Here is a 23,097-nt window from a genome sequence, read left to right on the forward strand (position 1 = left end):
CTTTCAAAAAAAAAAGAACAAAAACAAATTTTCTTGTGCCTTATCGGATATATGCTCTTCCAGAATGATGATGATTGATAATAATGATATATTTCAGCTCTTGTATTATAATGTTTTGATACAGGTGGCTTCTGATACAGGACATTTCCCAATTCCATGCATTGTAGCTTAGATATGTAGCCAAACAACAAACTTTTTGTAATGTTTTTTTTTTTAATCCAAATGTCCCATTCTCAACACTTTGACCTTGACTTATGTGACTGCAGACATTGGCAGTGTTGATCCTAAAGTCATCATACTCATCATCATCATCATCATTAACCCACTGGGTTTAAAAACAAAAACAAAAGAGTGCCATGTATGCTGTAACAAAAGTCGAGGTCAGAGCCGTGCGAGGCGATGCGGACGCAGGAGCACTAGTAGACAAAGTGTTCTATCCCCCAATACCCCCCCCAACCCAACCTCGGAACAGACCCGATTGACTCTACTGTGATTCTATGACATCCACGCGCAGTTGTTTGTCTTTTTTGTTTAATCAAATTTTTTTTTCTCTCTCTCTCTTTCTCTCTCCTCCCGCGCCCCCCCCCCCCTACCAGACTTTTGTATACTTCTTCGTCTCATTGCTATATCTGTTTTTTTTCTTTTTTAATTATGCTCTTCTTAACTGTTTCTGTCTGTCTGTCTCTCTCTCTCTCTTCTCTTTCCTGATTCATCTCGGGACTGCAATGGATTTGCACAAGAAACTAAGATTCTGCACTTTTATACAATATTTATGCATTTACCCCATGCATGGTCCATTTTTAATATGATTACTTTGAATCATAATGCATTCAAGTACAATACTGCTCACGTTCCTTGGGTTTGATTAGGCTGTAGCATGAGATGATTGTTGTTGATAATGAGCTATACATTGTGGATGTATATACCCAGGAGTTGACACCCCCTCTCCCTCTCTCTCTCCCTCTCTCTCTCTCTCTCTCTCCCACCTTCAGAATAACCCAATAATATCAATATAGTTGAAATAACTGTAAACCCATACTGCTCATAATACAAAGGGTCTCCATCATCAGTCAAGTCAATCTTTACCCTTTGAAGTCCTTAACTAACCAGGAGACACCCCCCCCCCTTTTTTCTCCACCCCCCCTCCTCTCCCTGCTAGTTTAAATCATCCCTTTTTCCTCTTAACCGGTTCCCTGAGCCGCGTAAGGGGGTCCTGCGCCCCTTGACCCCCCATTATCTAACTGTCTCTCTACCCCCTCCCCCCTTCACCGCCACCACCACCGCGGGTGTGTGTGTATACAGGCGGGTAGCTGTCATCAGAGGTCGAGTGGTGACGCCTCAAGGCCAGGGCATCGTCGGGGTCAGGACGAGCGTCGACAAGGAGTCCAGATTCGGCCTCACCGCCACCAGGAAGGGAGGATGGTACGTATACACCTCTGCTGTTTTATGATGAGTGTTTGTGCGTGTACCTGAGTCAATGGTGGATTCTTCAACGTCTTTCCTTCCCCTTTGAGAGGCTGCCGACCTGTAGTTAGCAGGACCTACCGGTGAGGTGCTGCTCTATGTACCTGTAAACCTTATATATAACTTGTCCTGTAAACCTTATATATAACTTGTCCTGTAAACCTTATATATAACTTGTCCTGTAAACCTTATATATAACTTGTCCTGTAAACCTTATATATAACTTGTCCTGTAAACCTTATATATAACTTGTCCTGTAAACCTTATATATAACTTGTCCTTTAAACCTTATATATAACTTGTCCTGTAAACCTTATATATAACTTGTCCTGTAAACCTTATATATAACTTGTCCTGTAAACCTTATATATAACTTGTCCTGTAAACCTTATATATAACTTGTCCTGTAAACCTTATATATAACTTGTCCTGTAAACCTTATATATAACTTGTCCTGTAAACCTTATATATAACTTGTCCTTTAAACCTTATATATAACTTGTCCTGTAAACCTTATATATAACTTGTCCTGTAAACCTTATATATAACTTGTCCTGTAAACCTTATATATAACTTGTCCTTTAAACCTTATATATAACTTGTCCTGTAAACCTTATATATAACTTGTCCTGTAAACCTTATATATAACTTGTCCTGTAAACCTTATATATAACTTGTCCTGTAAACCTTATATATAACTTGTCCTGTAAACCTTATATATAACTTGTCCTGTAAACCTTATATATAACTTGTCCTGTAAACCTTATATATAACTTGTCCTGTAAACCTTATATATAACTTGTCCTGTAAACCTTATATATAACTTGTCCTGTAAACCTTATATATAACTTGTCCTGTAAACCTTATATATAACTTGTCCTGTAAACCTTATATATAACTTGTCCTGTAAACCTTATATATAACTTGTCCTGTAAACCTTATATATAACTTGCCACCCAACAAAAGGAGGTCTGTCTAATTTATATTTTGTCCTTGCCGCTATACAACTTGTTCAACGATAGTGGTGACCTTGGACGTCCATAAGGATATTATTCCTAGCGGGTATATAAGGATCAACACCGGTTTTTTTAACTAGTGTCTTCAGTATTAGCCCTAAGACCTTCACATTTTTTTTTTCAATTGTCCTTAATAGTACAGAAACTTTAACATGTATAAGGAGGACTAAAGGAAACAATACCTGCTGAGGAAACCTAAATTGTTGACCAGACCACACACTAGAAGGTGAAGGGACGACGCCGTTTCGGTCCGTCCTATACCATTCTTAAGTCGATTGTGGTCCAATCGACTTGAGAATGGTCCAGGACGGACCGAAACGTCGTCGTCCCTTCACCTTCTAGTGTGTGTGGTCTGGTCAACATACTTCAGCCACGTTATTGTGACTCATCGCCTGCAAACCTAAATTCATTGATACTATTTCTATGTGTCATTTTTGTATTATGTGTCTCTCAAATTACACACACACACACGATGACCTGATGTGTCTTCACACACACACACACACACACACACACACACACACACACACACACACACACACACACACACACACACACACACACACACACACACACACACAGGCTCTCAGGAATCTGTACACCAGTTGATTGACGGTTGAGAGGCGGGACCAAAGAGCCAGAGCTCAACCCCCGCAAGCACAACTAGGTGAGCACAACTAGATGAGTACACACACACACACACACACACACACACACACACTCTGTATACTGTATACTGCATCGTGTGTTAACTACTCTCCCGCACTTGGCCTACACCCAATTAACAAAAACCAATTGGTTTTGTTAATTGGGTGTAGGACAAGTGATCAATTTAACACAAATCACTGATCAATTAATCACAAATTGATGAGTACTCGACATCCAGCACTCAGAACACACACACACACACACACACACAGGATGTGTTGCGTGGTTGCGTGTAACATGTGTGTGTGTGTGTGTGTGTGTGTGTGTGTGTGTGTGTGTGTGTGTGTGTGTGTGTGACAGATTCCAGCAGGTGTTTAAACAACCTCTCAACTACCAGTTGTTGGCAACCTCGGTGGACCCTAACTACCTCCCGGTAACTACATCGCTGGTGCATGCTACCGACTCACTTCCGATACTTCACAACAGTAAATATATATATATACCCGGGTTCACCAACATACACCAGGAAGACTAACCTCTACATCCTGAGTGTTGTACACGTGAGCTGGCCGCCTGCACAGCCTGACTCAACATGGGTGATAACCAGAAGTATGGGCAACATCATGCGTATACTCATCATGCGTATACTCATCATGCGTATACTCATCATGGGTATACGCATCATGCGTACTCATCATGCGTGATGTTGATAGAATAGAGTGCTCGCTCTGCAGTCCGTCCTAAGGCTTCCCAACGTCAAGAAATTGTCGTACTAAAGTGCCCTTATCCTGACCTACCAGAGGATCCCTAAATCTTAAATAGGACAGTATGTCAACTTTGAGAGCCGCTACCATTTCCAAGCACGTCGATTTTTGGCCTTGGGTAGAGTATACGTCAAAATGCGACGTTCTATTAGAATGACGGGTTGAGAGCGACCAAACTGGCGGAGTCTTACCTGTACGTCAACAAGCCACACTGTAGGGCGGGTAACAGGAGATGGTTTTTCACCAATAAAATTATAAACCCACGAAACCGCCTACCCGCTGAAGCCGTAAAGGCCAAGACAATTCAAAATCTACCTGCAAACAATCATGAGGAAAATGGGGTTGGGGGGAAAAAGACCTTTGACAAACTTTTCGGCTTTCGGTTTTCTGTCCCTGTCGTAGCCACTAGAGAAATGCTGGCCCTTAGGTAAATTCGATGAGCCATAGTCCGCCCCGGAAGCTGTCCGCTTGGCGCTGCCACGAGCCCGCCTTCCTTTCCCGCCAATTTCGTAACCTCTTCACATTCTATTAAACCCATTCACAGTCTATTCAAATACGATTAACGATCCTATATCCTTAATATCAGGGATGGCTAGTGTGTCTCCATTCACTGAGAAATGTTGTTGGATGCGAAATATGTTTACTAATAATTAGTAATAGGATGGGAAATAATGAGATGTGGCACCACCGCGCCCTCGTCCCAACGCCTGCACAACTCTCCCTGCCTGGTTAATTCAATTAATCTTAGATAAGAATTCCCCCCCCCCATTCTCATTTGATAATTATAATAGATTAAAAACATATTTCCTTATAATTGGTGATTATTTATGCCATTTCTGGCACTGTTAATGAGGAATGAATTTAAAGTAATTAATTACTCTCGCGGGTCTCCCTGACAACGGGACGAGGCTGTCTGTATGGGAGGTTCAGGAGCTGAATGATGTGTGTGTGTGTGTGTTCCCGCGTGTGGGTGTGCGTGCAGGTGTGTGGCAGTTGTGTGTGTGCGTCAAAACAACAGAACAGCAGCACTACCAGAACAGAACAATTGCGTTAACAGGGACAAAATCAGTAGTAACAGGAGCAGAAAATAAACATTAACAGGAGCAGAACAACAGCAGTAAAAGAACAGAACAACAGCAGTAACAGGAGCAGAACAACAGTAACTGGAGCAGAACAACAATAACATCAGTAAAAGGAACAGAACAACAGCAGTAACAGGAGCTGACCAACAACAGTACCTGGAGCTAAAAATCAACAGTAATAGAAGCAGTAACAACAGAACAACAGCAGTAATAGCCGCAACACAACAGGAGAACAGCAGCAGTAACAACAACAACAGCATCTGACCACAATTCTTGGTTACTAACGAGGCTTTTAATGTATTATTGTTTTTAGCGAAGTTGGTTGCTAAAGAGGTCGTAAAACAGACGAAGTTTTAGCGCGCCTCTCATTCTATCGCTCTTTTTCATACCAATTCGTCTCGAGTCGTTCCGTCTCGCTCGCGAGGAAAAAATAATATTTTTCCCTGCTTCATGATCCCCAAAAAAAAGTCTGAATCAGGGATGAAAAATGGTTTTTAAGCCTCAAAAAAAAGGGCGGGAAATATATCTGGCGGTAAAACACTGAGGAAGTAAAAAGGTAAACAAATGCGGGGAAATTGTTCCAAACCGGGAAAGTGCATTCAGGGGAAATTCCCTAAATGCGCGGGTCGTTTGTCCCCTCGGGGCGGGGGAAACACGGGATGTGTTTTCCCTTTATTAACCCACCGGCCATTGACTCACAAGATGGCCGCCAAACACACACAACCTTTTTTTTTGTTTTCCAAGAGGGGGAACTTTTAGTTTTATCTGTTTTTTTTCCCCCTTGCTGAGAGCGGTGCAAACAGCAAGTATAAATGTTGTTTATATATTGAGTGGACGTGTTCGGCCGCCAAGCGTTGACGTGTTCGAGACGAGAGTAGACGTGTTCAGCCGTGTTCTCTCTTGTGGTGGCGGTGAACACATCACATCACATCAAAGAACGCAACACATCACAACACATTACGGTACAACACTACCACAACACATAAACCAACACACGACAGGTCAGTATACCCCTCCGTATACTAGGTCAGTATACCCAGCCTCCGCACTAAGGAAATCCCCCTTCTTGTTGTCGTTCTTTCCCCCCCCCCTCCCCCCCCCTTTGGTGGAACACGGCCGTCTAATGTACGGTGTTGTGCGGCAAGGAGGGGGAGGGGGAGATGGGGGAGGGAAGAGGAGGCAGAGAAATGGTAGGAGGAGAATAGTTAAACAAGGGAGATGGAACGGAGAAGGGATTGGGAGGGGGGGGGGGGGCAGAGGGGGAGAATTGGGACAGGTTCTGTACACATAAATACGGAAGGGAGATGGGGCAGAGGTGTGGGGGGAGCCTCAGATGACCCCCTTCCCCCCCTCTAACTATCCACCCCTATTCTCAGGGGGGGGGGATGGATGAAGGGAAGGGGCAGTTGAAATGGGGAAAGGGGGGAATAATGGGGTCGAACGAAGACAGACATATACATGACCTCGTTTTCTTTAATCTCGAGTTGAAATCTATAATTCAAGGAGACCATAGATTGTCCATGACTAAAAAACCATTCTAACCACAAGTTTAGACCATTCTAACCACAAGTTTAGACCATTCTAACCACTCTAACCACAAGTTTAGACCATTCTAACCACAAGTTTAGACCATTCTAACCACTCTAACCACAAGTTTAGACCATTCTAACCACAAGTTTAGACCATTCTAACCACAGGTTTAGACCATTCTAACCACTCTAACCACAAGTTTAGACCATTCTAACCACAAGTTTAGACCATTCTAACCACTCTAACCACAAGTTTAGACCATTCTAACCACAAGTTTAGACCATTCTAACCACAGGTTTAGACCATTCTAACCACTCTAACCACAAGTTTAGACCATTCTAACCACAAGTTTAGACCATTCTAACCACTCTAACCACAAGTTTAGACCATTCTAACCACAGGTTTAGACCATTCTAACCACTCTAACCACAAGTTTAGACCACTCTAACCACAAGTTTAGACCATTCTAACCACTCTAACCACAAGTTTAGACCATTCTAACCACTCTAACCCTTACCTGTTCAGTCAACGTCACCTCCGATAAGCCTATCTGAGGCTGTCAGCCAGAACTTCTCAACAGTCTAGTGATATCAGCGTTTAGGAACGAACTTTAACTTTCGTCCATTAACTTGAGTGTGTGTCTGAGTGCCTCACTGGTGTTGCAAGTTAGGGATATTGGTGGTCAACAGTTCAGGGGATCTCTCCCTGCCTATTGACCCATTACACCAACCCATCCTCGTAAAAAAAACAGTAATTATAGTGACTGTTAAAACGGTATTGATAGGAACGGTTAAAACAGTAATTATAGTAACGGTTAAAACAGTAATTATAGTAACGGTTAAAACAGTAATTAGAGTAACGGTTAAAACAGTAATTATATGAACGGTTAAAACAGTAATTAGAGTAACGGTTAAAAGAGTAATTATAGGAACGGTTAAAACAGCACTTAAATAATATAGTACAGTACTTAACAGTATAGTACAGTAACAGTTCTTACATAATAGTTACTGTTAAAACAGTAATTATAGGAATGGTTAAACAGTAATTAGAGTAACGGTTAAAACAGTAATTAGAGTAACTGTTTGGTCGAATGTACAAATAAGGACTGTTGGAACACAACGATGTTCCCGTTTTCTGCTGTTAATCATGTAAGAGTTGCCACACTCAAAAAAGTTCGAGAACCAAACTTAAAAAAGTTCCAAGTCCGGGTACAGCACGTGTGTGTAACTATGTACATACACGCGTATGTACCTATGTACATACACGCGTATGTACCTATGTGCATACACGCGTATGTACCTATGTGCATACACGCGTATGTACCTATGTACATACACGCGTATGTACCTATGTGCATACACGCGTATGTACCTATGTGCATACACGCGTATGTACCTATGTACATACACGCGTATGTACCTATGTGCATACACGCGTATGTACCTATGTGCATACACGCGTATGTACCTATGTGCATACACGCGTATGTACCTATGTGCATACACGCGTATGTACCTATGTACATACACGCGTATGTACCTATGTACATACACGTGTATGTACCTATGTACATACACGCGTATGTACCTATGTACATACACGTGTATGTACCTATGTTAGGCCTGGGACTGATTCGACAACTTAGGTTAGGCTCATTAATTTTCAGTTTTTCTGAGCGTGGCGTTTAAGCTAATCCAGCAATACGAAACATGAAGTTTGTTGGGGCCTCCAGTGCACTTTTTTTTTTTTTAATGTGGTGTTGAGAGCTGGTAGGATGTTTTAATAGTCTTAAATCTTCTAGGTTAATGGAATGCTATTGACATGTGCCATTGTTAGGTGTGTGTGTGTGTGTGTACTCACTTAGTTGTGCTTGCGGGGATTGAGCTCTGGCTCTTTGGTCCCGTTTCTCAACCGTCAATCAACCGGTGTACAGATTCCTGAGCCTATTGGGCTCTATCATATCAACATTTGAAACTGTGTATGGAGTCAGCCTCCACCACATCACTTCCTAATGCATTCCATTTGCTCAACCACTCTGACACTAAAAAAGTTCTATCTAATATCTCTGTGGCTCATTTGGGCGCTCAGTTTCCACTTGTGTCCCCTTGTGCGTGTGCCCCTTGTGTTAAATAGCCTGTCCTTATCTACTCATTCTAATGAATGAGTGTGTGTGTGTGTGTGTGTGTGTGTGTGTGTGTGTGTGTGTGTGTGTGTGTGTGTGTGTGTGTGTGTGTGTGTGTGTGAGTGTGTACTCACCTAATTGTACTCACCTAATTGTGCTTGCGGGGGTTGAGCTTTGGCTCTTTGGTCCCGCCTCTCAACTGTCAATCAACTGGTGTACAGATTCCTGAGCCTACTGGGCTCTATCATACCTACATTTGAAACTGTGTATGGAGTCAGCCTCCACCACATCACTTCCTAGTGCATTCCATTTATTAACTACTCTGACACTGAAAAAATTCTTTCTAACGTCTCTGTGGCTCATCTGGGTACTAAGTTTCCACCTGTGTCCCCTTGTTCGTGTCCCACCCGTGCTGAAGAGTTTGTCTTTGTCCACCCTGTCAATTCCCCTGAGAATTTTGTAGGTGGTTATCATGTCTCCCCTTACTCTTCTGTTTTCCAGGGATGTGAGGTTCAGCTCCTTTAGCCTTTCCTCGTAGCTCAATCCTCTCAGTTCCGGGACGAGCCTGGTGGCATACCGCTGAATCTTCTCTAACTTTGTCTTGTGTTTAACTAGGTATGGACTCCAGGCTGGAGCTGCATACTCCAGGATTGGTCTTACATAAGTGGTATACAGGGTTCTGAAAGATTCCTTACACAAGTTTCTGAAGGCAGTTCTTATGTTGGCCAGTCTAGCATATGCCGCTGATGATATTCTTTTGATGTGGGCCTCTGGGGACAGGTTCGGTGTGATATCAACCCCCAGATCCTTCTCTCTATTTGATTCTTGCAGGATTTCCCCTCCCAGATGATACCTTGTGTTCAGCCTCCTGCTCCCTTCGCCTAATTTCATCACCTTACACTTTCCAGAGTTGAACTTCAGCAGCCATTTTCTAGACCATTCCTCCAGTTTATCCAGGTCATCCTGTAGTCTCTGCCTATCTTCATCCGTCTTGATTCTTCTCATAATTTTTGCATCATCAGCAAACATCGAGAGGAATGAGTCTATACCCTCTGGAAGATCGTTCACATATATTAGAAACAGGATGGGTCCAAGTACTGAGCCCTGTGGGACTCCGCTGGTGACATCTCGCCACTCTGATGTCTTCCCCCTCACCGTTACTCGCTGTTTCCTGTTGCTTAAGTACTCCCTTATCCACTGGAGCACCTTCCCTTTTACTCCTGCCTGTTGCTCCAACTTTTTTAACAGCCTTTTATGGGGTACTGTGTCGAAGGCTTTTTGGCAATCCAGGAAAATGCAGTCGGCCCACCCTTCTCTTTCCTGCCTAATTTTCGTTGCCTGGTCATAAAATTCTATTAACCCTGTGAGGCACGATTTACCATCTCTGAACCCATGTTGGTGGTGCGTTACAAAGTTATTTCCCTCCAGATGCTCTACGAGCCTTTTCCTCACGATCTTCTCCAGCACCTTGCATGGTATACAAGTTAAGGAAACTGGCCTGTAATTCAGTGCCTCTTGCCTGTCACCCTTTTTGTATATTGGGACCACGTTAGCTGTCTTCCAACTTTCTGGTAAGTCTCCTGTTTCCAGTGACCTGTTATACACCATAGAGAGTGGCACACTTAGTGCTTCTGCACCTTCCTTTAGTATCCATGGTGAGATTCTATCAGGCCCAACAGCCTTTGTCACATCTAGCTCCAGCAGACACCTTTTGACCTCATCACTGGTGAGGTCAAATTCCTCCAAGGTTTCCAAGGTTGCCGCCTCCTCATTTAGTGCAGGGGCTTCTCCTTGTTCTATTGTGAAGACCTCCTGGAATCTCTTGTTGAGTTCTTCACACACCTCCTTGTCATTCTCTGTGTATCTGTTCTCCCCTTTCCGCAGCTTCATCACTTGTTCCTTCACTGCTGTTTTCCTCCTGATATGGCTGTGGAGCAGCTTTGGTTGGGTCTTGCTTTACTCGCGATGTCATTTTCAAACTGTCTCTCTGCTTCCCTCCTCACTCTGATGTACTCATTTCTGATGTGTGCGCGCGCGTGTGTGTGTGTGTGTGCGTGCGTTCCTGTGCGCGCACTTACTAGAAGAAAAACACACGATTTAATCTGCTTGAAAGATAAAACATTATCTTTTCTAAAATAACGTTTAGCTTATTCCGTATAAACTTCATTTAGAGAGAGAGAGAGAGAGAGAGAGAGAGAGAGAGAGAGAGAGAGAGAGAGAGAGAGAGAGAGAGAGAGAGAGAGAGAGAGAGAGAGAGAGAGAGAAGAGACCTGCTGGTGACCTGAATAAATCATATCTTTCGAAGAAACAGATTTGGATAAAGTTTTTGACATATATCAATCATTCTGAATATGGTAAATTTAACTTGAAAACAGTTTTCAAAACAGAAATAAGTCGTAACCTTGTTTATGAGAGAGTACGAGAGAGAGAGAGAGAGAGAGTACGAGAGAGAGAGAGAGAGAGAGAGAGAGAGAGAGAGAGAGAGAGAGAGAGAGAGAGAGAGAGAGAGAGAGAGAGAGAGAGAGAGGAGGAAGAGAAAGTAGGGATTGGAAAACATACTACGCATGACCTATCCAACATCATTTATCTGAGTTCTGGAGAAGGTAGAGAGCCGTGCAAGAAGGCTCATCTCTAGTCTTGTCCAGCTCTAGGTGGATTTGGCCCATCTTCTTGGACAACCTTAAGGCGGCAGCCACAACACCGGACGCTCAGCCATTAACAGGCACAAGCTAGCGGCGCTGTTCGCAAGATCATTCCCTCAGTGAACATTTCTAGGTTAGCTCGTATTGTACTGTGATCTCTTAGTACACGTGAAGCACAGTCAGCACGCCACGTGAAGGCTCTGGCACACACCTGACTTAGAGTAGTGTAAAGCACATCAGCGCCACTCATTCTGTGAGTGGACACACCGCCATAGTGACAGTATTGGGCAGCGCCACTCATCCTGTGAGTGGACACACCGCCATAGTGACAGTATTGGGCAGCGCCACTCATCCTGTGAGTGGACACACCGCCATAGTGACAGTATTGGGCAGCGCCACTCATCCTGTGAGTGGGTATACCGCCATAGTGACAGTATTGGGCAGCGCAACTCATCCTGTGAGTGGGTACACCGCCATAGAGACGGTATTGGCCCCTTTCACTCATCCTGTGAGTGAACAAATGTATCCTATAAGAGAACAAATATTTTCTTACTGAAGAATATTTTACATAGCGCACTCTATCTAGTATTACATCTTAGATTTCCCCAGCACGAAAACTCTGGCTTGTTCATCCTGTCTCTTGTACCAAGACGCAAAAAAAATAGATCTAGGTTAAGAAGATGGCAAATCGAGAGAATTGGCTTGTTCATTTGAAGCAGCTGAACTAGTCTCAGCTGCTTCAAATGAACAAGTCAATTCTCTCGATTTGCCATCTTCTTAACCTAGATCTTTTTTTTTTTTTTTACCTAACCGGATACGTTCGAACCCTAGTTGCTTACCCACCGAGCCTGGCGCATTGACAACGTTAATATCACGTCTTCAGTGGTGGTTCTTAAGAATTGTCTCCAAGACGAATCTTTACTCCTACGTATTATCTTCCCCAATCATTTCTGCCATGTTGATTGAGTCTGTGTCTGCTGATGCCGCTGCTGCTGCTGTTGTTCCAACGTGCAGATTCGCAGACATCTGCTCTTTTCCTACACTTACCTTGTCGCAATACAGTTTCCTGGTAATATATCAAGTTTGCAGAAGAGTCTAAGGGGGATATAATGTGGCCATCGTCTCCCTCAGACCCCTCGAACCAGCAGACGGGTCTGCTGGTTCACTCCCAGCAGTGCCCTCACAAGAGGAGAGCCGCAGGTAATGGCTCAGTCTTCCTTGATTGGTTAATTGTTTGTTTTTTTACAGTGCTCCTGATTTCCAGCGATTGTTTCTCTCTTGTTTGCAACCTGGCCTCTACTGGGAGATGTAGGAACATGCTGCGAGTCAGTTCAGGTCACTGCCTCCCTCTTGGTGTCTTCCTGGGCGTACCTGGGCGTACCTGGGCGTACCTGGGAGTACCTGGGTGCATCTGAGTTACGTGAGAGTGGCGTGTGCGTGTGTGTGTGTGTGTGTGTGTGTGTGTGTGTGTGTGTGTGTGTGTGTGTGTGTGTGTGTGTGTGTGTGTGTGTGTGTGTGTGTGTGTGTGTGTGTAATTACCTAAGTGTAATTACCTAAGTGTAGTTACAGGATGAGAGCTACGCTCGTGGTGTCCCGTCTTCCCAGCACTCTTTGTGTGTGTGTGTCTGCTTGCGTTTAAGGAGGCGTTTGATTCTCATTCCTTGAATCGTTCTCATGTTTAAAAAAAAAAACAGAATGATTGCTATATACTCTCTGCGATATATTCTGCTCCACCAGCTTTCTTTTCCTGTAGTGAGATGGCAGAAGCTACACTACAGGTGTGGGGTCTTAAGATGCTTTGCTGCATCTTTATTGATGTCGTTGTGATTCTGATATGTCTGGTGTCTTGTGTTAACACGTTGGACTTGTTACCTTGTCGGTGTTTAATGTGATCATGTAGGGTTCTTCCCTCCGAGTCCGAACTGATGAGGACTCGTGGACTTGGCCAAGCCATTCATGGCTGTATATCTTTGGTCCTGCCACTCTGGTACCCTTCTCGCCTCAGGTCATTATTCAGAAATTTGTTCTTTGTTTCATTATAACGAGAGTCTGGCGAAGTTAATATGTTTGGCGATTAATTCCATCATCCTGATTTTTTAACACTGTAGCAGGTTTGTCCTATTTTCAGTCTGGCCTCATATCCCAGCTCTTGGTCTGACCATAGACTAGGATTATCTTATATATACCCTTATTGTTATCTTAGTGCTATCTTATACCCTTATCTTAGGGTTATCTTAGGGTCTTATATCCCTTATCTTAGGGATATCTTAGGGTTATCTTTCACCCTTATCTTAGGGTAGTAGGTACAGTCATCTCAGGGTAGCAGGTACACGGTACCTCTGAACGTATCAAATTGCCTATCTGCGCATCACATATAGTTCAGTAATTATCGGAGACTTCAGTCTACCAACACCGAACTGGGATTCAGATCCAATATATATATATACCAGCTATGGAGAAAGTTTATAAACAAATATATCGGAAAGTGCGCTGTTTAAATGAGTAAGAATTCAACTCGGGACTCGAATATCCTTCATCAAATTTAACTACAAATGAGGATTTAAAAATTGACGAACATGTTGGCAAGAGTTCGGCTCAAGTGATCGTCGTCATATTTCATTCAGTATAAAGATGGAATGATGCACAAATGTCAGTTTGGAGGAAATATTGTATTATGAAAAATAACGAATTTGACACAAATGCGACAGTAAATATTATCGTTAAACTTTAATGAGATCACACTAGAAAATGAGGCAAATGAGGCCTGGACGAGCGTTCAGCAGTACAGACAATCGACTCGAGAATAGTCCAGGACGGACCGAAACGTCGTCGTCCCTTCACCTTCTAGTGTGTGGTCTGGTCAACATACTTCAGCCACGTTATTGTGACTCATCGCCTGCATTCAGCAGTACAGTGTCCGAAAACTCTCCTGGTCCTTATAAAATCACTAGTCCTGAAATGGCGGAACAGTGAAATAAAAGGCTAACATCGACAAATCTTTTTACGAAGATTTGACCAAAATCTTCGAAGATTTTGGACACAATCTGGGCAAAGCTAAAGACCGGCCAAAATCACCAGAAGGAGCTAATATATGTTTACAGCTAAGATCATAAAAAAGCTATTTAAGTATGACACAAGTAACTATTAAACATTGTTTTATAGACACACAAAGTTGTAAAACAAAAGGAGTTACCAGCTATGAATGAGAGTGAAGACTTCTCTCCCATTCTCACGTCTCCCATGAACACAGAAAATGGGACACTCAGTTTACCAGAAAGCAGACAAGGCAAAATTGAAACCTAAAGTTTTTGGCTTCTACATTTACCATAGAAAATCGTAATAATAATATTCCATACCAGTCAGTCCGCTAGGAAATGAGGAAGACTGGCTACAGACAGAATAATGCCATGTGTGAGCCCAATGTTTCCACTGTGCTGAAGAAAACCATGACCATTACACTGTCTGGTTTGATCAAATATTCCCTGGAACGTTAAAGGACGTAACATGTTACATAGTAAACCTCTGGACAGTAATATATTGTCCAAAGTGACATAATATCTTATGTCACTTAGGACAGAAACAGTTCTACACGAGTGGAAGCACTCAGGCAGTGGCTAAGCCCATCCATCAGGAGCCCAGTATGATAGAGCCCAGTAGGCTCAGGAACCTGGGGCCAGATTCACGAAAGCACTTACGCAAGTACTTACGAACGTGTACATCTTTCCTCAATCTTTGACGGCTTTGGTTACATTTATTAAACAGTTTACAAGCATGAAAACTTCCCATTCAACTGTTGTTATTGTTATAAACAGCCTCCTGGTGCTTCGGAGCTCATCAACTGTTTAATAATTAGAAACAAAGCCGCCAAAGATTGAGAAAAGATGTATAGGTTCGTAAGTGCTTGCGTAAGTGCTTTCGTGAATCTGGCCCCTGTACACCAGTTGATTGACGGTTGAGAGGCGGGACCAAAGAGCCACCAGAGCTCAACCCCCCTGCAAGCACAACTTGATGAGTACCACTAGGTGAGTACGCACACTCACCACTGCTCATGTTACCTGTGCTAATGAACACACCTGACTAATTAAAAAAGCAACAACATGATGCCGACTTGTTGGTTAATATTTGTGTGTATAGGTTTGGTTTTTATTAATTACTTTTGTGTTGATGCTTTCATTCAATTTTGTAGTTTATATGAATATATTATTTATATATTGTTTGTCTTCGTATATTTATTATCTAGATTAATGTTTGTGAAAACAATCGTCTCAGGTGGGATGCGAATCGTCTTCTATCCCACTTGTTCGAATGCTCTCTCTCTCTCTCTCTCTCTCTCTCTCTCTCTCTCTCTCTCTCTCTCTCTCTCTCTCTCTCTCTCTCTCTCTCTCTCTCTCTCTCTCTCTCTCTCTCTCTCTCTCTCCTGTAACTGGACTACTGTAATCTGAATGACTTCATGTTCATTGTTTTGCAGTAAACAATGAAAATCAGGCACAGGTAAACGGCGAGAGACTTCAGAAAAATCGCAGAGGGCGCTATATAGCTGCCAGTATTTCGCAAATGCTGGCATTTGGGCCGACTCTGAGTAGCGCAAATGATTCACGTGCTCCTTACGTTAAAGGTGGCAAGGTTAGGCGGAGGTGACCTCAGACGTCTGGCTTCCTGCTTCGGACACACAAAGAGACAGATGTTCTATTTTGTGGGTATAGATAATGATAATTCTGTATAGTTTTAAGGAAATAAATGTCAATTTCTGAGGTCATGTAAGATGTAATTGATGAAGGTGCTTTGAGGGATCGGCCGTATATACTTGGGGTTGTGTAGTGCGAGGATGGTGACCTCTTTTGCGTGCGTGTGTGTGTGTGTGTGTGTGTGTGTGTGTGTGTGTGTGTGTGTGTGTGTGTGTGTGTGTGTGTGTGTGTGTGTGTGTGTGTGTGTGTGTGTGTGTGTGCGCGCGCGCGCGCGCGCGCATGTGTGTAACACTCGATTATTTAAATGTAATTTTTCTTCCTTCTCGTAACTGTCTGTACCATTAACTTAACTACCACATTAAGTTTAATTCCACCTCTTGAATATCAAGTGGCCTGTATCAAATTGCCAGACCCTTGTTACAGCCGTTTGTAACTTGAGTTTTTAACTAAAAGTTCTTCAGTCAACGTTTGCTTAAAAGTATAACCAAATGTTTAACCTTTTTTGACCCTGGGTGAACTTGAGGTCGTCTTTTGACCTTGGTTAGGTTAGGTTGAACCTAAAAGTTGAGTTTACCCCCAAAACTACACCCAAAAGTCGAGCTTACCCCCAAAAATACCCCCAAAAGTCGAGCTTACCCCCAAAAATACCCCCAAAAGTCGAGCTTACCCCCAAAAATACTGCCAAAAGTCGTCAAACTTACCACACCTCAGCGTCCCCCAGAGTCTCCCTCGACACGCCACTCTAGTCACCCCCAGACACTCACCCTTGTACCGGTTCCCATACCAGGTTCGACGTGCTGGTGAACGGAGGGGGAGCGGTGACCCTGCAGTTCCAGCGGGCGCCGTTCGAGCCCCTGACGGTGACGGTGCCAGTGCCATGGAACCAGATCGTCGTCCTCGACCCCATCGTCATGAGACTCAAGGGCCAGGAGCCTCAGGAGGACCACACTACTGGTAGGTGTCAAGGACGACCCTCCTCGTAGAGCGGTAGGTGTCAAGGATGACCCCCTAGAGCGGTAGGTGTCAATGGTGACCCCCTACAGTAGTAGGTGTCATGGGCTACCCCCCTAGAGCGGTAGGTGTCAAGGACGACCCTCCCTAGAGCGGTAGGTGTCAAGGGCAACCCCTTGGAGTGGAAGGTGTCAAGGGTGACCCCCTGAAGCAGTACGTGTCAAAATCTATATTTTGAGTTACATTTGAAAAAATTCTGACAACTCAAAAAAACAATTTTTTGCTTTGTAATTGAATACAAATCTTTGGAAAGTATTTACAAAAGGTAATTACGCCCTTAGAATTATTATTGCTGAAAATTGTTGTGCCTGGAAATATGAAAACATTCTTTATACACAGATGCCCATTAATCTTCATCTGGTTCTGTGACATTTTAACAATGCACAGAACAACAGGTTTTGCAAATTTGATCATTGCAATTATTCAAATTATACATTTTTTTAATATTCAGATTTATTATTATATTAAAAGAGATTAACATTTAAAAAAAATCCTTAATTTGTTTGCAAATTGAAGATTTATTGTTTTTTACAATTATTAGGAAATATGCTCTACTATACAAAGATAAAGATGAATTTATAGAATTTTATTTATAGATTTATAGAATCTATAATTTATAGAACACATTCTCTATAACAGTAAATTATAAAGCCTGGGGTTTCAAAACATAATGTTCCACCTGAGACTAATCTTTAGTTAGGACAAACATTCACTTGCCACTTGACCAAAACACTGTTAATGGAAGCTTAATAACCCTCCACGACATCACAAATATCTAGAATAGTATCCAAGTGGACTACAAAGTGGAGGAAGAACACGCATTACAATCACTTGGATTAGTACATCAATGCATTTTCTAAATAGCAGTAAAATGCACTATATGTATGTTTTTAGTTTTTTTAATGAACAAACCAGAGGATTGGCCACGTTTATGTGGCCAGCTCCCCCCCCCCTTCTCTCTCTTCCCCCGTCTTCCCCTTCCTTCCCCTCTCTTCCCCTTCCTCCCCCGCCTCTTCCAGCTGACGTTGTGCTTGTGTTTCAGGAGAGGGGAGCAGCGGGGGCGGCGTGGGGTGGGGGGAGCCATGTTTGGAGCACGACCACAGTGTGATGGGTCCACAGGTCGTCTCCACCTACCTCCCCCACACCGTCGGTGGAGCCCCACACCTGCCTGTGGTCTTCACAGAGACGCAGGTGAGTCTCCACACCTCCCACACCTGTTCACTTCGACCTCTGTGCTCCTCCTTGTGGCTTGACCACCACAGACTTGATGATAAAAATGTGTACATTTTTTGCCTGTATATTTTTGCTTTTTTGGTGCGTGTAATTTGGTTCTTTTCTGCCTTTTCTTAAATAAAATTCATTCACTGTTTTGTTTGCTATTATGTGCTTCTCTTCCAATATTTATTTCATTCTACGTTTGTGTGAATCCCGCTTTGATTAGCATTTTTTTTTTAAAGTAAACATCGCCTAATGAACAACTCTGACGGTATATCATATAAGCGTTCTTTGTTCCTATTTTCTTTGTGTCCAGATAATGTCTCTTCCTCTGTCGGGAGTTCTTTTTCTGTTTTGTGTGGTTGGTGGGCGATGTGTTGCGTCTGGGAGAGATGGGGCGGTCCGCCTGCTCTATCTCTCTCTCTCTCACTGTCTCTCTCTCTCTCTCTCTCTCTCTCTCTCTCTCTCTCTCTCTCTCTCTCTCTCTCTCTCTCTCTCTCCTCCAGGGGATACTCTGCCAGTGTTGGTTCTTTATTATATATATTGTGCTTTATCCTCGTGTGTCCTCTTACTCTCTCTCTTTCTCTCTCTCTCTCTCTCTCTCTCTCTCTCTCTCTCTCTCTCTCTCTCTCTCTCTCTCTCTCTCTCTCTCTCTCTCTCTCTCTCTCTCCACCTTCCCCTGTACACTTTTTATCTTACCACCACCACCACCTCTCTCTGTTTCTCTCTCTGTCTCTTTCTCTGTCTCTCTCCGTTTCTCTCTCTCTCTCTCTCTCTCTCTCTCTCTCTCTCTCTCTCTCTCTCTCTCTCTCTCTCTCTCTCTCTCTCTCTCTCTCTCTCTCTCTCTCTCTCTCTCTCTCTCTCAAGCTCTTCCAGAGTGCTTCTATGTGCGCGTCATCTGCTAATTGGTCCGAGCACCACCTGTGACGCCCCGTCCTCAGGTGTGCGTCACTCTCGTTATACTGGCTGGTGTATGCTGGGAGAGTGTGTGAGAGAGTGACAGACAGACAGACACCAGGGGTAGACAGACAGGCAGGCGGACAGGCGATGGGGGGAAGCCTGAGCCCCCCTGCAACCCAGCAGAGAAGGAACTTGTTCCTGGTGGCCGGAACATAAGGCCCAGCAACTTGCTTGAATGGTGGACAGGGAAAAAAATGTTGTGACTTTTCGTATTCCTTCTGCTGAAAGCTGCCACCTCGACACTTGTGAATTGGCCTCACTACGCTGGCTCGGAGTGGGCGTGGGTGGCTGCCCAGTGTGGGCGTGGGTGAGTGGCCAGTGTGGGCGTGGGTGAGTGGCCAGTGTGGGCGTGGGTGAGTGGCCAGTGTGGGCGTGGGTGAATGGCCGTGGGTGACTGGCTGACTGCCTAGGGGTGCATTATCGTCGGTGAAGCGCGGGTCAGTGGAGAGTGGCCGTCTCCACGACCTGGGAGATCTCGTTCCTCCTTGAGCTTTGAACGAGGTTTGCCCTGAGGTTGAAACCTCCAAACCTCCCCTGAGGTTTCGCCGATAGCCTCCCAGACCCGGTAGATCTGGGAGGGACTATCGGGGGCTAGGTAAGAATTTTTCCGGTAGGCACTGGAAGCCAGGTAGCATGTATAGCCCCAGCACCCCCTCGCCAGGGGGGGGGATTTAGTCCCAGTGGTCCTCACCCCCCCCATCCCCACCCCCCACGTAGCCCCCCAAAGGTTGGTTCCGTGTAGGAACGGAAGCTGCACTAATATTAATATTCGAATATATTTGTGTGATCTTGGTGCCAAGTCTTTGACTGTCTGCTATTTCTCCCTCAGATCACTCCATCCGAGTCATACTCTGCCTGTATATTGTATTTATATATTGCATTTTCGGACCCAAACACTGTATTTTCGTTTTATTTTATTTTTTATATACCAGTGACATTTTATTCAAAAACAACTTTTGTTTCTTGAAATTTTAAATGTCTGATTTTTTTTTTCCATGTCTCGTTTTTACAGGGATTTGAAGCTTTTTATTTGGGTTTTTGGTGGAGGGCTGAAGTGTGTGCGTTTCTCGGAGCATGACTTTCCATGCTCCCTGGAATAGAAACACGGCAAGCAAACACATGCTTGCCAGGGGAGCAGGTGTCCCCCTGACAGGTGTTCCCCTGGCAGGTTTTCCCGTGGCAGGTGTTTTCACAGCCCTCGGGCATGTACCCCCTTTTCGTTTTATCCAGCATGTACCTCATTTTATCCAGGTCTCTTCCCCATTTATCGCTTTTGGTGGCCTTATCTCTGTAGCAACTCTCTCTCTCCATTCCTTGTTCCGCGGCTCCTCTGGTTATCTTACACCCCCCCTGGTCGCTTGCTGTGTTCTCAGAGTGTCTTTATTAATGTCTTTATCTCTCTCTCTCTCTCTCTCTCTCTCTCTCTCTCTCTCTCTCTCTCTCTCTCTCTCTCTCTCTCTCTCTCTCTCTCTCTCTCTCTCTCTCTCTCTCTCTCTCTCTCTCTCTCTCTCACTCTTCTTCTTCATTTCCCTTCACTCGGCTCCCCCTCTCCATACACCCCTGCCAGTATCCCCCCTTCTTCCCCCCCCCCTCACCCCTCTCATGGTTCCTCTTCACGCCCGCCCCCCCCCCCCATCCCTCTGCACTTGGCGCCCTCTCTTCCTCCTCCTCCTCCTCGAAGTGCTCTCTCTACGGTCGACCTAGTGCTTTGCCTCGAGGGCCGTCGGGTCGTTTATCCCATTAACAGGTATTCAGCTGCCGCCTCTGCTTACACACACACACACACACACACACACACACACACACACACACACACACACACACACACACACACACACACACACACACACACACACACACACACTCACACTCACACTCCAGACGGTGTTATGGTGTTGGTATCGACCTGTTGACGTTTGGGGGGGAGGAGGCTCATGTATATACCAGCTCTCCGCGACATCCTTATTCCTCTGTTGGATTATTTAATAAAAGTCCCCGTGACGATGCGTATAGAAAACGGTGTATGTGTGTGTTGTTATTGTGAAATTGATGCATATTTATTGTAATTTTTTTTTTGGGGGGGGGGGGCGGAGGGGGGGGGGGGTTATTAAGAGGTTCGTAAAGGCCATGGTCAGCAATAATCATTTTACGCTGAGTTAGGGTGAGAGTTAAGTGTTTTGGTGAGAGTTAAGTGTTTTGGTGAGAGTTAAGCGTTTGGGTGAGAGTTAAGCGTTTGGGTGAGAGTTAAGTGTGTGGGTGAGAGTTAAGTGTTTGGGTGAGAGTTAAGTGTTTGGGTGAGAGTTAAGTGTTAGGGTGAGAGTTATAGCGATAGTGGCGCCGTGTTACTGGACGGATTTGTCTGTAAGCTCTAGAGGGGGAAAATTTCTCACTGGTGATCATAGAGTATTGTTCATGTTTCCTTCCCCTCCTCTCCTTCCCCTCGTCTCTCTCTCTCACTACTCACCTCTCCCCCACGTCTCTCCCTCCACGGTACAGGTGGTACAGGAGTCGCTACGTGTACCTGGCAGCGACCTTCACCTGGTGTACCATTCCAGTAGCGTCGCGGGCTACTTGTCCACGCTCCTGCTGCAGCTGACGCCGATGGTGGTCCCAGCATCCCTCTCTATGGTGCATCTTAAGGTACGTTCCCCTCAGGGAGCTGGTGTACCCCCTTCAGGGAGCTGGTGTCCCCCCTTCAGGGAGCTGGTGTCCCCCCCTCAGGGAGCTGGTGTCCCCCCTTCAGGGAGCTGGTGTCCCCCCCTTCAGGGAGCTGGTGTCCCTTTCAGGGAGCTGGTGTCCCTTTCAGGGAGCTGGTGTCCCCCCCTTCAGGGAGCTGGTGTCCCCCCCTTCAGGGAGCTGGTGTCCCCCCTTCAGGGAGCTGGTGTCCCCCCCTTCAGGGAGCTGGAGCTGGTGTCCCCCCCTTCAGGGAGCTGGTGTCCCCCCTTCAGGGAGCTGGTGTCCCCCCCTTCAGGGAGCTGGTGTCCCCTATTCAGGGAGCTGGTATCCCCCTTCAGGGAGCTGGTGTACCCCTTCAGGGAGCTGGTGTCCCTTTCAGGGAGCTGGTGTCCCTTTCAGGGAGCTGGTGTCCCTTTCAGGGAGCTGGTGTCCCTTTCAGGGAACTGGTGTCCCTTTCAGGGAGCTGGTGTCCCTTTCAGGGAGCTGATGTCCCTTTCAGGGAGCTGGTGTCCCTTTCAGGGAGCTGGTGTCCCTTTCAGGGAGCTGGTGTCCCTTTCAGGGAGCTGGTGTCCCTTTCAGGGAGCTGGTGTCCCTTCCAGGGAGTTGTAAATAATATATTTTCTTGTAAATATTTAATACTTGGGATATACATTTGCTCAATTAATTGTACACTGATTGATAATGATTTATATCGGATCAAAACATGATTTTTTTTCTGATCAATACACCGACCGGTGTTGCTGTGAGCCGCGTGGAGCACTGTACTGTGTTGCAATTGATCAGAAATCGATTTGTCCAGCTGTGTTCTTTGTTTCTGTGTTGCGTGAGCTTGTTGGGGGTGATGAGGACGTTGGGCGTTGTCTTCCAGGTGACGCTGGAAGGTTCCGTGTTCGAGAAGGTGTTCGAGGCGGACCCCAACATCACCTACACCTTCACCTGGAACAAGAGAAACGTGTACAAGCAAAAGGTGAGGTTATATATACCCTTCATGTTATATATATATATACACCTGCGGGGCTCTTCACCTCGTCATAGTTACATATAGATCTGTCAAATACGTCGCTTTTGATGAGTTCTCATTGATGGTGAGCATGGGAGAGGGTGAGGGGAAGAGAGGAAAACATGGTTGTTGTTTGTACCTGGGAGGGGAAAGAGGGGAAAGGGGCTTGTTTATATGTTTAACGTATCTGTTTCTTCTCCCCCCCCCCTCTCCTCATCCTCCCTTCCGTGCCGTTGCTGGCCAACAGGTATACGGGGAGGCCACGGCGCTGGTCTCCGTGGG

At 44.9% G+C, this 23,097-nt stretch overlaps 1 protein-coding gene across 1 annotated transcript in view; it reads left to right on the plus strand.

Moving 5' to 3' along the window:
• Ten-a (tenascin accessory) overlaps nt 1-23,097 on the plus strand; it is a gene marked incomplete in the record, with an annotated part of 418,622 nt that overhangs the window by 357,375 nt on the left and 38,150 nt on the right. Inside the window, 6 exon segments of the mRNA XM_069310940.1 lie at nt 1,160-1,422; nt 16,741-16,907; nt 18,007-18,155; nt 21,636-21,779; nt 22,684-22,782; nt 23,063-23,097. The exon segment at nt 23,063-23,097 is cut by the window's right edge and continues 131 nt beyond it. Of these exon segments, the coding sequence (XP_069167041.1) occupies nt 1,160-1,422; nt 16,741-16,907; nt 18,007-18,155; nt 21,636-21,779; nt 22,684-22,782; nt 23,063-23,097 (857 nt within the window).

Source organism: Procambarus clarkii, chromosome 68 (genome assembly GCF_040958095.1).
Source record: "Procambarus clarkii isolate CNS0578487 chromosome 68, FALCON_Pclarkii_2.0, whole genome shotgun sequence".
Lineage (NCBI taxonomy): Eukaryota > Metazoa > Arthropoda > Malacostraca > Decapoda > Cambaridae > Procambarus > Procambarus clarkii.